Raw genomic sequence first — 15,377 nt, forward strand, 5'->3', positions numbered from 1 at the left:
TTATTCAACTATTCCAGAACATAGAAAAGGGAGGAATACTCCCTAATTCATTCATGAAGCCAGCGTAATCCTGGTACCAAAGCCAGGCAAAGGCACCATTAAAAAAGAAAATTAAGGACCAATATCCTTCATGAATATAGATGCAAAACTTCTCAACAAAATTCTAGCCAATGGAATTCAACAGCATATCAAAAAAAACCATGATCAAGTGGGATTCATACCAAGGATGCAAGCATTAATCAACCTTAGAAAATCAACCAGTAGCAAAAAGATGGAAACAGCCTAGATGCCCATCAACAGATGAATGGATAAACAAACTGGTACATTCACACAGTGGAGTATTACACAACGGTAAAGAACAATGATGAATCTGTGAAGCATCTCGTAACATGGATGCATCTGGAGGACATTATGCTGAGTGAAATAAGTCAATCACAAAAGGACAAATATTGTATGAGACCACTACTGTAAAAACTCATGAAAAGGTTTACATACAAAAATAAACGATATTTGATGGTTACAAGAAAGGGGAAGGGTGTGGATGGAAAAACACTTAATAGATAAGTAGTAACTTTGGTGAAAGGTAAGACAGTACACAATACTGAAGAAGCCAGCACAACCTGTACAGGGCAAGGCCATGGTAGCTCCTTAGACACACCCAAACTCCCTGAGGGATTGAATTGCTGGGCTGAGGGCTGTGGGGACCATGGTCTCAGGGAACATCTAGCTCAATTGGCATAACATAATTTGTAAAGAAAACTTTCTACATTCTACTTTGGTGAGTAGTGTCTGGGGTCTTAAAAGCCTGCGAGTGGCCATCTAAGATACTCCACTGGTCTCACCCCTTTGGGAGCAAGGAAGAATGAAGAAAACTAAAGACAAAGGGAAAGATTAGTTCAAAGGACTAATGGACCACATCTACCATGGCCTCCACCAGACTGAGTCCAGTACAACTAGATGGTTCCCAGCTACCACCACTTACTGCTCTGACGAGGATCACAATAGAGGGTCCCAGACAGAGCTGGAGAAAAATGTAGAACAAAATTCTAACTCAAAAAGAAAGACCAGACTTGCTGGCCTGACAGAGACTGGAGAAACCCTGAGAGTATGGCCCCTGGACACACTTTCAGCTCACTAATGAGGCCACTCCTGAGGTTCACCCTTCAGCCAAAGATTGAACAGTCCCCTGGAACAAAACAAGACTAAAGGGAGGCACCAGCCCTAGGGCAGGGACTGGAAAGTAGGAGCAAACAGGAAAGCTGGTAATAGGAAACCCAGGGTTGAGAAGGGAGAGTGTTGACATGTCATGGGTTTGTTAACCAATGTCATGCAACAATGTGTGTACTGTTTGATGAGAAACTAGTTTGTTCTGTAAACCTTCATATATAGTTCAATAAAAAAAATAAAAGAAAACCAATGTAAAAACATAAATAAAACAAAGGAAAAGAATCACATGAATATCTTAATCAATGCAGGAAACGCATTTTATAAAATCCAATACCCTTTCCTGATTAAAAAAAAAACTCTCAGCAAAATAGGTCTAGAAGGAAAATTCCTCAACATAATTAAGGGTACATATACAAAACCAAACAACATAATTCTCAACAGAGAAAGTTTGAGAGCATTCCCCTTGAGAATGGGGATGAGACAAAGGAGCCCTTTATCACCACTTTTATTCAATATTGTGCAGGAAATCCTAGCTAGAGCAATAAGGAAAGAAAGGGAAATAGAGGGTATCCACATTGGAAAGAAAGAAGTAAAACTATCCTTTGCACGTGACATGATCCTATACATAGAAAATCCCAGAGACTCCACAAGAAAGTTACTGGCACTAATGGAAAAAAAAAGGATTCAGCAAAATGGCAGGGTACAAGATGAATACACAAAAATCAGTTGGGTTTCTCTACACTATCAAGGAGGACTTGGAAAAGAAAATCAGCAAAACAATATCATTTATAATAGCCTGCAAAAGGGTAAAATACCTAGAAATAAGCCTAACCAGGGACATAAAAGCCTTATAAACAAGGAAAATGATAGAACACTACTGCAAGAAACTAAAAGAGATCTATATAAATGGAAAACACAATCCCAACAACATTCTTTAATGAAACGGTAAAACTAATCTCTAACTCTATATGGAAAGGAAGGAGGCCCTGAATAGTTACATCAATATTGAAGAAGAAGAACAAAGTAGGAGGCCTCACACTTCCCAATTTCAAAACTTGCTATACAGCCACAGTAATCAAAACAGCCTGGTACTGGTTCAATGACAGACACATAGACCAATGGAATAGAATTGAGAACCCAGAAGTAAATCCATGCATCTGTGGGCAGCTGGTCTTCCACAAAGGGTCAAAGTCCATTCAATGGGGAAGAAACAGTCTCTAACAAATGGTGCTGGCAAAACTGGATATCCATATGCAGAAAAATGAAACAGGATCCATACCTCACACCATGCACAAAAACCAACTCAAAATGAATCAAAGGCCTAAATGTTAAAGGTAAAATTATAATGTTCCTGAATGATAACATAGGGTCAAAAGTAGGGGACCTAATTTTCAGCATAAATAGTCTATCAAACAAAACTAAAAATGCACAAATGGCAGAAGATGAATTAGGTAACTGGGATCTCCTAAAAATTAAATACTTATGTTCATCAAGTGAGTAAAAACAGAACCTACAGACTGGGAAAAAATCTGTGTCAATGACATATCTGATAAGGGTCTAATCTCTAAAATAAACAGAAAACTTGAACAACTCAACAATGAAAAGGCAAACAATTTAATCAAAAAACGGGCAAATGACATGATCAGACACTTCACCAAAGAGGACATTCAGGCGGCCAACAAATACATGAAAAAATGCTCTTGATAGTTAGCCATTAGAGAGATGCAGATCAAAACTACAATAACATACAAGCTCATCCCTGCAAAAATGGCAATGATCAAAAAACAACAAATGCTGGTGAGGTGGTGAGGAGATTAGAACTCTTATATATTGCTGGTTGGATAGTAACATGTTACAACCAGTATGGAAAACAATGCAGAGAGACCTCAAAAAGCTAGAAATAGAAATACCTTATGATCCAGCAATCCCACTCCTAGGTATATATCTTAGAGATATAAGAGCAGTAGCATGAAGAGACATACGCACACCTAAGTTCATTGCAGCTATTCACAATAGCACAAAGATGGACACAACTTAAGTGCCCACCAGCGAAGGAATGGATAAACAAATTGTGGTACATACATACAATGGAGTACTATGCAACTGTAAAGAATAGTGTGGAGTCCAAAAAACATCTTATAACATGAATGAATCAGGAAGACATTATGCTGAGTGAAATAAGTCAATCACTATGGTCCCATTATTATAAAAAGTCAAGAATAGATATACAGACGGAAAGCAAAGTTCTTTGATGGTCACCAGGGATGGGAGGGAGAGAGAAGGGAAACCACTTTCTCGATAGTAGACATGTGTTGCTTTTGATGATGGCAAAGGCAACCCCAAATATGACTGAAGTCAGCACAACCTGACCAAAGCAAATAAAGACACTAAGAAGTACAAGAGAAAAAGGGACAATTCTGGTAAATACTATAACATATTTGTTGGCAAAGAATATTGAATATACCACCGACTGCCAGAAGAATGAACAACTCTGTCTTGGAAGAAGTACAGCCAGAATGCTCCTTCAAAGTAAAGATGGTGATATTTTGTCTCACATACTTTGGACATATTATCAGGAGGGACCAGTCCCTGGGGAAGGACATCATGCAGAGAGGGTCAGCAAAAGAGAGCAAGACCTTCAACGAGATGGACTGATGTAGTAACTGCAACCATGGGCTTGACCATAGCAACGATTGTGGGGATGGTGTGGTACCGGGCAGTGTTTCATTCTGTTGTACATAGGGTCAGTATGAGTCAGAACTGACTTGACGGCACCTAACAACAAGAACTATAACATATACAATTTTGCAAAAACAGTAAAAAAAAATGTGTGTGGTTACATAGGTAGATATGGATGCATATATGTTTATAGGAAGGCATAGCCAAGTGATTTTATGTGCATGTATAGGTATATCTGTGGGCATATATATATATATACATGTTTGTGTGCACTGCATATATATCCACATATATAACAAAACACATAGGGGGCACAGTTACGGAGGCTTCCTAGACATAGCCAAAAAACTCTCAGGATTGGCCTACTGCGTTGAAAGGCTTGGGACCATAGTCTCGGGGGACAACTTAGTCAATTGGCATAACACAGTTCACAAAGATAATGTTCTACATCCTAGTTTGGTGAATAGTATCTGGGGTTTCAAAAGCTTGCTAGTGGCCATCTAAGATATAACTATTGGTCTCTATTGATTTGGAGCAAAACAGTATGAAGGAAATCAAAGGCTCAAAGAAGAAACTAGTCCACACCCACATGAACCACAGACTCTTCTATCCTGAGACCAGAAGAACTAGATGGTGCCTGGCTACCAGTACCGACCCATTCTGACCAGGGACACAATATAAGGTCCAGGATAGAAGGTGAGAAAAATGTAGAACAAAACTCAAATTCCTAAAAGAGGACAGACCTACTGGACCGATAGAGACTAGAGGAACCCCGGAGACTATTTCCCTAAGATACCCTTTGAACTTGGAATTGAAGGTATTTGTGTAGGCCACCTGTTAGCCAAATAATAGATTGGCTTATAAAATAAACGATATCCTCCATGAGTAATGTACTCCCTTAAACAATTAATTGTATGGGATCAAACGGTCAACATTTACCCAAAAGCAAAGATGTGAAGGAAAGGAGGAGAAGGGAAGCTAGATCAATGAAAACAGAACAAACAGAATAGAAATAATGAGAATGCTGACACATTGTAAATATTGTAACCAATGCCAAGGAACAATTTGCATAAAAATTGTTAAAGGGAAACCTCATTGCTGTGTAAACTTTCACCTAAAACACAACAAAATATTATTAAAAAACATAGCAACTCTTGGGCAGAGTGAGCTCTCAAGGAACCTTGGAACTAGGGGAAGTAGAATGCTAGGTAAATTAACCAATTCTGTTTGCCCACATTTTCACCTGCCTTCTTTACACTTGCTTTTAGTATGTTGGTCACAATGTCATTCTTTTTATGACCTGAAATACATTTCGGAGTAGTGAGAAGAAAAGAGAATTAATAGACACAAGGTCTGCCTCAGGTTGGGAGGAGGAAGAGTGCGGGCGCTAGAATTCAGAACAGGTATATGGTCCAGCTATTACTTACCAGCCATGCGTACTCATGAGCCTCAGGCTCTTCATCTGTCAAGTGGGTTTGATAAATCCTGACTCCTGGGACTGTTCGAACGTGTGTAATGCATGTAAAGCACCTGGCACAGAGCCTGGCATGTTTTGGGTCTCTAAAGAATGGCAGTTATTACTATGATTATTTGGACCCCAGATGATACCATCCACTTCTCTGAGATTTTTTTTTTTTTTAATCCAGGATGTGTCAGCAAATATGCAGGGCTTTAGGATAAAGAAAACCAAATCAGCCAAAATGCTGCTTAGGAAAGAAAACTAGGCAATATTTTACATTAGGGAATATGTTATTTAATGTGTGTATGGGGGGGGTAGAATTCCCCAGTTGGAACACAAAGCTCCTAGAAGTATTATTAAGGACCAACAACTTCCCCCTCCCAGCTGACCTTTCATCTAAGTCACCCTTGTTTTCATTGATATCACCACCACCAAAAACCTAGTCTTCACTTGGAGTTTGCCAAACCACACTCAGGATAACCTAATTCGAATGTCTTTTGATTGGAGTGGGATCCGCCTCCCCCAGCCCAAAGGCAAAGAGTACCAGAATAGTGGCTTCTTGACATCTCACCTCAAGAGAGTATTGCCTTTATTTTTCTCTCAGGAACTCCATGGACACGCTGTGCATAACACACCTAGTCAGTGCATGTATCCAAGGCACTGGGACAAGAGCACAGGGTACTTTCCAGTCCTGATCCAGGACAGGATTCCTCTCTGGTTTACCCACAATCCCAGAGTCACTGTGAAGAGCTGTTCTCCATTCCAGGCTCAGCCTCTCCATGCTGAGACACATCATAGGAGTGTCTGGTCCTGCGCACCCCTCCCACAGCCTCATCTAGACTCCCCCCCACCTCACCCACCCCCTTACCCCCCACCTTCCTCCAACCCACACAGCCTAACTTAAAATAACCTCCCACTCAGGTATTGGAGTGTCCCAAAGCCCCAAACCGCCCTGCCTCAGAGTGTTTACACTAGACTACTCTCATCTGAAACCTCCCTGCTCCTCACCCCTTCTTATTATTTGCCCTTTTGGTCTTAGAGAATATCTCACCCTTTTCCTTAATATGATAGCTGCATCTGGGTGCTAAACATCCATGGGCAGGACTGCAGCTTCTTTATCTTAGCATTCCCATGATTAGAGCAGGGCCTCTCAAAGACCCAATGCTCAGTTAATAATTGGGAAGAAATGAGTCAGCAAACAAGGGTCTAATTTATTACAATTTAATTTCACTGATATTCTCAAATAAGCAGAGGAACTCCAGATATATGCGTTTGAATTTTACAAATAGAATGGCAGAAATGAATAAGGTAAAACAAGAGTTAACCATGTTTTATTTTGCAATATCAACTATTTCATTGTGAGGTTCATTCACATTTCCAAGAAAACCCCAAATGCAACGTTCTGGATCCCCAAATAAAGATTCAAGGTTTTTCAAATGTTTTAAGAAAGACACCAAACCTCTTACTCCTAAACCTTATATAAAGACAAGTAAATGTGTAATCTAGGTCAAATATAAGTTAGATTCTAAAGGTAAATAAACAATCTATTAAATAGAACAAAATCTGAAAAACATCAAAAGGAAAAAGATAAATCTCTAAGTTACTGACATACAACAGAGACAAAAAGAAGATACGTATTAGGATTCCTCCAGCCCAACCTTAGCCTACCACTACTTAGAAATCTGACTTTTATTTTGAACCACAAAGTGAATCATCTGCCTTAGACTTGACTAGGGGTGGGAAGAGGTGCTGGATGTGGCTCTGGAATGTGCACTGGCCCTTGCAGCCCTGGCTGCAGCTCGGGCTCGGGCTCTCCTTTCCTCATCTCTCAAAGCCTCTTCATACTGCAAAGGGAAGGCACTGGGGACTGTATCATTGACCTTGGCCACAAATTCCAGCACCTTCATCTTGCTGGTTTCAGCATGGGCTCTGGGACCCCACAGGAATTCGTAGCGTGGAGGATCACTGTTGGGTACCTGCCGGTACTCCAGGTACTTTTCCTGCACCAAATCTTTGGTGATGAGCTTCCTGGGCTCCCCATAGATTAAGTGCCTCCTCCCATCATAGACCCCCAAAATATTCAGGAATTCCCAGATCTCCTCCTCAGTGGCCCGGTTGCCCTTCATGAAGATCACGCCCAGAAGAGGCATCAGAAGCCCATTCTTCGGAAACTCGCCACCATCATTCATAGCGTTTTCGTTGGTGATGTGTAGTTTGCTGACAAGGGCATAGGTTTGACTGCTGGGATCCACTTCCTTCAGGTCAAGGCCAAAGACCAGCTCCACCCGTTCAGCTGCTCTCCTCAGGATCTCAGGGAAGTGCTGCTTGTACTTTTTGCCGATACTTTTCATCATCTCTGTCTTCGTAAGGGATTCTTTCATTCTATACTTGTGCAGCAGGAACTGCATCAACATACCCGCCTGCCTTGATAAGGGATCTTTCTGAGGCCTCTCAGTGGGGGCTGGGGCCTCAGAGGAACCTGGACCTCCCTCATCTTGGCCCTCGGCCCCTCCAGCAGCTCCTGTGCCCGAAGCACCTGCAGCAGCAGTGGTGGTGGGCGGGATGCTCTGAGGCCCCTGGGAAACGCCAGCAGCAGGGGAGCTCGGGGGAGACTCCCCAAAAGGAGGAGAGGAAGAGGAGGGGGACTCTTCCTCTGCTGCAGTGGCCTGAGCACCCTGGACACTGTGGGCGTCACCTCGGGCCTGGCGACGTTTCTCACGGGCACGGAGCTTACTCTTCTGACCGCGAGGCATGATGACTCTGGTTAAGGACAGCAGACAGGAGTGTGCAAGGAGGGCAGGTGACGCGGGCCCACTGGAGGAGGGAGGCTGAGAGGGTGTGCACCCCTGCAGCAGTGAGATGCTATCCTAGCTTTAACAATGGCTGCCTCTGCAGTTTTCCTTGAAGACACTACTCTAGGAACCCACAAGGCTCCTGTTCTCTTGGTCAGCCTGTCCTGAGCACCCTGTGGAGGAAGTTAGGGTGAGAATTAGGGTGCAGGCTGCCAGCCTTGCCTGGGGTTGACTGTGCTGACAGCAGGGGCCGGCAAGATTTAGGATTCCTCTCTTTACTAACTTGAGTCCGCCTGAAAGCTCGAGTGGACTTTAACGCCCAGACTAAGGCCATCGCCTCCCTAGAGGGGAGGCAGGGCTCAGCATATCTGTCTACCTTGCCGGGAGGATCCCAGAGCTGGGAGCAGGGATGGGTTGTGGGCGGGCCCCTCTTTAGAGGGGAGGCCTCCTCATTAGCACTAAGGGTCCTTGCCTCACCACCAGTTAGGATCTAGGCCTCCTTCCTCTTCAGAACTGGGACCAACCAATTAAACAAAAGCTCCTCCCTCCCTGTGACCTTCCAGGCAAAAATGAGGGGCGCCTCAGTGTGACAGTTACTACGGGGCTCCCAGGGCTGATCGCAGGGGCAACGCTCTTGTAGGGTCACCTCTGTTAGAAGGATGTCCCTCATTAGCACCAAGGGTCCTCACCTAAACACGTGTTAGGGCCTCGGTTCCCTACCTCTACGAAGTGGGCCACCTCCATAGGCCAAAGCCCTCACCTCCCCAAGCCCTCCCAAGTGGAAGTGGGAGGCTCCTCAGCTTGAAGCTCTGGCAGGGACCTCCCAGGGCTGACAGGGGCGGGACTATGTGGGGCCTACATGGTTCTGAGTTAGGTGGTCCCCTCCGTCCACGTTCAGGGTCCTCACCTGGACTCCTGACCAGTCCTGGGTCTCCGCTCTCGTCGGTGATGGGCCTGCCCCTCGGACCAGAGGCCGCGCCTTTCCAGCACTTAGGAGATGGCAGTCAGAGTACGTCACATCCGGTCAAGGCGCTTGGGGGGGGGGCCTCCGTGGGCCAAGGCTGTTGGGGGGCCTCCGACAGCCGACAGCACGGGCGGGGCTCATGGGCTCCACTGTTTAGTGCTCACTGAGGGTCTTCACCTTCATACCTATCAGGTCTTGGGATTCCTGCCTATACAGACCTGAGTCACAGGCTTAGAACCAGACCCCCTCGCCTAGCAGAGACCCTAGAGGGGGCAGTTAGGGCCTGCCTCTTGCTACCCCTGCCTGGAGTCTCACAAAAGCGCCGGCTGCGTCAGCGCCCTGAGAAGACGCTCTTTGGGGGGTAGGTCCCCCCTTTAGCACTAAGGGTCCACACCTTACTCAAGTTAGGCACAAGACTCCGTCCTCTGCACAACGGGGGGCCGCCCCTTGGGACCAAGGCCTTCCCTTCCTGACACCCTTAGTGCTGCAAATAGGGGACACTTCAGGCTGATAGCTGCCTGGTGCTTTCCAGGATCAAAACAGGGGCTAAGCTCTATAGGGGTCTTTCTGTTGTTGGGGGTCCTCTCAAAACACACAGGGTCTTCACTTTGACTCCTGCTGCGTCCTAGGTCTATTCCCGCTCGAGAATCAGGGGTGCTCTCCCTCCCACCCCCCATTAGACCAAAGCCCTTGCCACACAGAAACCCTACAGGAGGAAATAAAGGGGCGCCTCAGACTGACAGCTTTGCCAGGACCTCACAGAGCTGTGAACAGGGGTGGGACTCTGTGAGGAGCCTTTTGTTTTGGGGATCCCTTCATAACAGGAAGGATCCTTATCCTGCCTCCTACTAGGGCCTAGGTGTCCTCCCTCTGCAGAAAAAAAAAAAGACCTGAGACAATTTCTGCATAGCCATTTCTGGGAAGGAAATGAGGGTACTGCTTAGCCTGACAACTCTGAGCTTTGTATCCCAGCTCAACAGCAGGGGAAGGGACTTCGTGTGGCCTTCTCTGTTCCGGGGTGGATGGTTCTCTCATTTCTCAGTCAGGGTCCTCACCGTGACACCGGATCAGTTCTGAGAATCTACCCTCTACTTACCTGAAGATCCTTTCTGATCAAGGTCCACACCTTCATGGCACCATGATTTGGAATCCGGGTGATGCATATCTCCCCACAGCTCTTCAGGACTTTGAAGGAGTGACAGCAGAGATGAGTCTCTATGGGACACCACTATCCTGTCTGGGTCCTTCCATCATCCTCATTCAGGGTCATCAGCTTGATGTCTATCAGAGACTGAGACTCCTGCATCTACTGACTTGAGGTGTCCTTAGACCCAGGCTCTCAAGTCCCTGAGAGCTGTAAAGGATAAGTGAGGGGATGCTCAGCCTGACAGCCGTGCCTGGGGCTTTCTAGGTTTGAGTGCAGGTGCCAGTCGGTCTCTGGGTGAGCCCTATATTCTGGGGTGTTCATCTTCCCAGTCCTCACTCATGGATGTCCTGATCTTGGTTTCTGTGTCTTGGACTAAAGGCTTCCCGGGAAATGTCACATCCCTCCAAGTCTTGAGTCATTTGCCTCCTGGAAACCTTGCAGAGAATGGGTCCCTGTCCGAGAGCGATGTAAGATGGGGACGCTTCAGCTCAAGACAAGGGGCCCAGGTCAGGTGGTGGGCTGCCAGAGAAAATACACCGGGATCTAGTCCATCACTTCATCAGCCAGACTTGGCATCTGTTTTTTTTTTTTCACAACCAATTCTATCCATTTTTTTATTGTGCTTTAAGTGAAAGTTTACAATTCAAGTGAGTTTCTCATACGAAAACTTTTACACACATTGTTATGTGACCCCTAGTTGCTGTCCCTATAATGTGACAGCACACTCCTCCTCTCCACCCTTTCCTGTGTCCATTCAACCAGCTCCTATCCCTTTTTTCCTTTTCATCTCACCTCCGGACAGGAGCTATACATTTACTGTTGTGTATCTACTTGAACCAAGAAGCACACTCTTCACGAGTATTGTTTTATGTTTTATAGGTCAGTCTAATCTTTGTCTGAAGAGTGGGCTTTGGGAATGGTTTTAGTTCTGGCATCTATTTTGACTTCTGTCCTAAAAGGTTTACTTTCTACAGCAAAGGAGCTGTCCAGGATGATTTGTGAGCCTTTATCTTTTGAGGTTATCTGAGATAGCATAAGTAAATGATCATGCTCTCAGTGAGAATTATCTCTTTATCTCATTTATTCATGTTGTAGGGGAAAAAATCACAAAGTTTAGTTAAGCAAAAAAAAAAAAAAAAAGCTTTATTCGGCATACATTCAAAAAGGAAGGCAAAAGTGGGAAGCGGACAAGCATGCTCCAGAGCCATTTCCGCCCGAGTCCAAGGAAATATTACAGAATAAGCAAGAATGGGAAAACAAACAAGCATGCTGCCACAGCCATGTCTGTCCAAGTCCAAGGAAGGTTACAGAGTCATCAGTATATATTAGCATTACAAATGGGCAAAACCACTGAAAGCTTCACGTTTTCACAGATTGGCTAGAAACTGTGCTCTTACAGTTTGAATTGTCTTTCTTAAGGATCATAGGTGCAGGTTTCAGTAACGATAGTCAGGAGGGTCTTCACTGGTCCAACAAATTTTCTATTCACTAAATGCTAATAGAAAAATGATAAGAGTGGAAAGTCTTTTGTGTTCTGGCTTATGGGAAAGGTTCCCTAAAATATATTTTTCTTCCCTAAAAGATAATTTCTAAGATTGTCCCATCTATTGTCTTAATTTCAGGGCCCAGTTGATGTGTCCTTCTGAGTCTTTGTGGGCCCAGCTCCATCTGGGTCACATTCTTAAAGACAGGAATGATGATTCTAATATTATTTTCTAAATCGTCATACCACTCATTCATTTTAGTATTCTCATGGTTCTGCCTGTGTATTCCAACTCAGTGCTTTGAGCATAAAGATATTCTTTTTATCACCTGAGAGACATTCTGTAGTGGTGAGGACAGTGAATTAAGAAACACAAGGTAAGCCTCTGGCTGGGAGGAGTGGAACACTGTGTGCTCCAGAGAGATTCAGACCAGGGTTCTAGTCCAGCTCTATTATGTACTAGACTTGTGAACTCGCACACATAAGCAAACTTTCTGAGCCTAAAGTTCTTCGTTTGTGAAGTGGATTTGATAAGTCCTGTCTTCTAGGATGGTTGAAATTCATGTAATATATGTAAAGTACCTGGCACAGTGCCTGGCACTTTTTGAGACTTTAAAGAATGGCAGGTATTACTATCATTATTTTGACCCTGTAACCTGTCGCTATGAATGCCAGTAAATTTCCAATAGTCCTTAAACTAGCCCAAGCCAGAGTTGGCCCATCCCGCATGCGCAGAAGGGCCAGCTGTGACCGCTAAGTGACCCCAGCAGAGGACCCAGCAACAGGTGGAATGAATCAGAAGAAAAATCATCACCCGGACCCTATTCCAAAGCCAGAAATCTGACAGGAACCACGTCACTTCCTGTTTCCTGGCCACCTTCTAGAATTTTTCTGTCCCCGGTATGCCTGCACAGTTGCCATCTTGCTGCCCAAATCACAAGTAAGCCCTGCTTCCCTGTAGCTCTAGGAATCAGATCTGAGAAATTTCTTCCTGGCTCCTTGCTCTGTGCATTGCAATAAAATTCTTTTCTCTTTCTCAAAGACCAGTGCCGAAGTTATTGGCAAGTCTGAAAGTGCTGGACAGGGATCCACCTTCCTGGGTTTAGTAACAATTTTGGAGCCCGATGATGTCTGGAGCCCAGCAGCCCCTCAACCATGAGCTGAACGTCCACCGGCCCTCAGCAACCATCGAACCCCTTGTTTGGGAGGATCCTATGGGTCTCCTAACTGTCACCGAGGCAGCGACCGGCCCGAGGCACTTTTGCTTTGAGAATTAGAAACTAACTCAGGAATGGACGTACACTAGGTAAGTCCCCTCGGAATTTCTCTTGTTAAGTGTTTAAGTGCTTGGAATTGGAGGTATCAGGAGGTATCTGGAGGATGGAAGTAGGACTAAGACAACCTCCTTAGGGGGGACTGAAGCGCTACTAAGATCATCCTTGTACTCCACAACCCCACTCGGTTCTTGTTCTGACTGAGTGTGTGTGTGTGTGAGTGAAAAATGAGAGACTCCTGGCGCTCTTTGTTTTTTTAATGTGCATTCTAATTACTGTTTGGGGTCCCTTAATTATGCTACCACCTTACAGTTAGATCTGTTTTACAAATGAGATGAAATCCCCTAAGTACAAATCTTTATGTCTCTCTGGCAAAATAAAAACCTACAAAAAACAGTGTAAGCTAATGGTGAAGGGGAGAAAGCCCCACCTGGAGAGGTCCGGGACCAAAGGCAGGCCACTTAAAAGGGATGACTGAGAAGGCAGAGCCAAGATGGCGGAATAGACAGATGGCTTCTGGCCAGCCCTCTTTACAACAAAGACCCAAAAAATTAAGTGAAATGAGTGTATTTATGATAAGTCAGGAGCCCTGAGCATCAAAGGCACGCTTAGAAAATGAACAGAGGGGCGGGGTGGGGGGAGAGATGGGTTCAGAAGCAGAGGGGAGTTACCGGACCTGAATCGTGGGGAGCACTTAGGCACCATACCCAGAGTGGCGGTGGCAGGCTGGTACTAGCATTTGGCAACACTTTCCTCAGGGAGAAGCAGCCAGCACACAGCCTACTCACACCTCTGGAACCAGAGAAGAACCGCGCTCTCCGGAAAAGCTAAGTACTTTTGTATATTTTAACACACCCCCACCCGCCCCCAAGCTGCCTTCAGCAGCTGAATTCCCTGGGCCTGAGATAGGCCCTGTTGAATACCTAGAGCCATCCTCCCGGCCTTGCAGAAGGAAGAAATTTGCAATTGGGGTAAAAGATAATTTGCCAGCTCCACTCACCAGGGGAGCTCAGGACAGAAGCAGCTCCTGTCCAGGCATAAACAGTCTGTGGACTTTGAGTACCTTTCCCCTCTGCATGGACCTGTGCACGCCTATTTCAGGAGAATAGGCCCTTGTTGGCAGACTCCAACTGTTTCAGCTGTGTGGTGGAGAGGTGGGTGTCTAATGTTTGACATGGCTTTGCCTATAAAACAGGGTCCTCACCTACCCACATGAGGGGCCTAAGGACTGGTGGCTCCACTCAGGTCATCCAGCCACCTGTGAGAGGGGTCCAAGGATAACTGGTACCTCGCATTTCTTACAACCAAAAACATTGGGTGCCCATGGTCCGTCTGCAGAACCCACCCACCTGAATGCTCTAGGGAACAGGGATGCACTTTCCTCAGAGACACATGGGGGACGATTCTCAGCCCCCTGCCTTGTTCAGAATGTGACCCCCTGCTGCAACCAGATACCAGTACCTATGCTAATCACCCCTGCCCCTCTGAGACTGCAGGAGAGAGCCTGTACCACACACTTGATAATCAACTACCTTGAAACCTGAGATGAATTCATACAAGAAAACTGAATGGAATCCTAGACTTATATACCTGATAACAGCTAACGCCATTTGGGGATTGGACGTCAGAGCTCCAAAGGGGAAAATAATCAAGCTAGCTCACTCAAGCAACTCATTTGGGCATATCAAAACAAAATAAAGCAAGAAACTATCACAGTAAGCAAACATAAAATAAACTAATACAATAACTTATAGATGGCTCAGAGACAACAATCAGTATCAAGCCACATAAAGAAACAGACCATGATCACCTCAACTAGCTCTCAAAACAAAGAATCAAGGGATCTTTTAGATGAAAGTGCCTTCCTCGAATTACCAGAGGCAGAAGACAAAAGATCAATACACAGAACCCTTCAAGACATCAGGAAGGAAATGAGGCAATATGCAGAACAAGCCAAGGAACACACACATAAAGCAAATGAAGAAATTAAAGAGATTATTCACGAACACAATGAAAAATTTAATAAGCTGGAAAAATCCATAGACAGATGGCAATCAGAAATTCAGAAGTTTAATAATAAAATTACAGAAGTAGACAACTCAGTAGAAAGTCAGAGGAGCACAATTGAGCAAGTGGAAGGCAGAATTTCTGAACTTAAAGATAAATCACTTGGCACTAATGTACTTCAAGAAAAATCAGATAAAAGAAATTAAAAAAATGAAGAAACCTTAAGAATCATGTGGGACTATATCAAGAGAAATAACCTACGAGTGACTGGAGCCCCAGAACAGGGAGGGATAACAGAAAATACAGAGAGAATTGTTGAAGATTTCTTGGCAGAAACATCCCTGATATCATGAAAGATGAAAAGATATCTATCCAAGACGCTCATCAAACTCCACATAAGGTAGA

The 15,377-nt window shown here is 44.8% G+C and overlaps 1 protein-coding gene and 1 long non-coding RNA gene across 3 annotated transcripts; one reads left to right on the forward strand and one right to left on the reverse strand.

The window, feature by feature from the left end:
* Positions 1-7,035: 7,035 nt before the first annotated feature.
* LOC126069096 (melanoma-associated antigen B1-like) lies at positions 7,036-8,082 on the reverse strand. The gene has a single exon (XM_049872057.1). The coding sequence runs from the start codon at positions 8,056-8,058 to the stop codon at positions 7,036-7,038; it is 1,023 nt and encodes a 340-aa protein (XP_049728014.1). The 5' UTR covers positions 8,059-8,082.
* A 42-nt stretch (positions 8,083-8,124) lies between these two features.
* On the forward strand, positions 8,125-13,951 carry LOC126069097 (uncharacterized). Of its 2 annotated transcripts, none has more exons than XR_007515840.1 (3): positions 8,125-8,287; positions 12,734-12,997; positions 13,724-13,951. It is a non-coding gene; the product is annotated as an uncharacterized LOC126069097 (long non-coding RNA). The 2 variants fall into 2 exon arrangements; XR_007515842.1 differs by lacking the exon at positions 8,125-8,287 and adding an exon at positions 11,804-12,631.
* The last annotated feature ends 1,426 nt before the right edge of the window (positions 13,952-15,377 follow it).

This window comes from Elephas maximus, chromosome X, assembly GCF_024166365.1.
Source record: "Elephas maximus indicus isolate mEleMax1 chromosome X, mEleMax1 primary haplotype, whole genome shotgun sequence".
NCBI lineage: Eukaryota > Metazoa > Chordata > Mammalia > Proboscidea > Elephantidae > Elephas > Elephas maximus.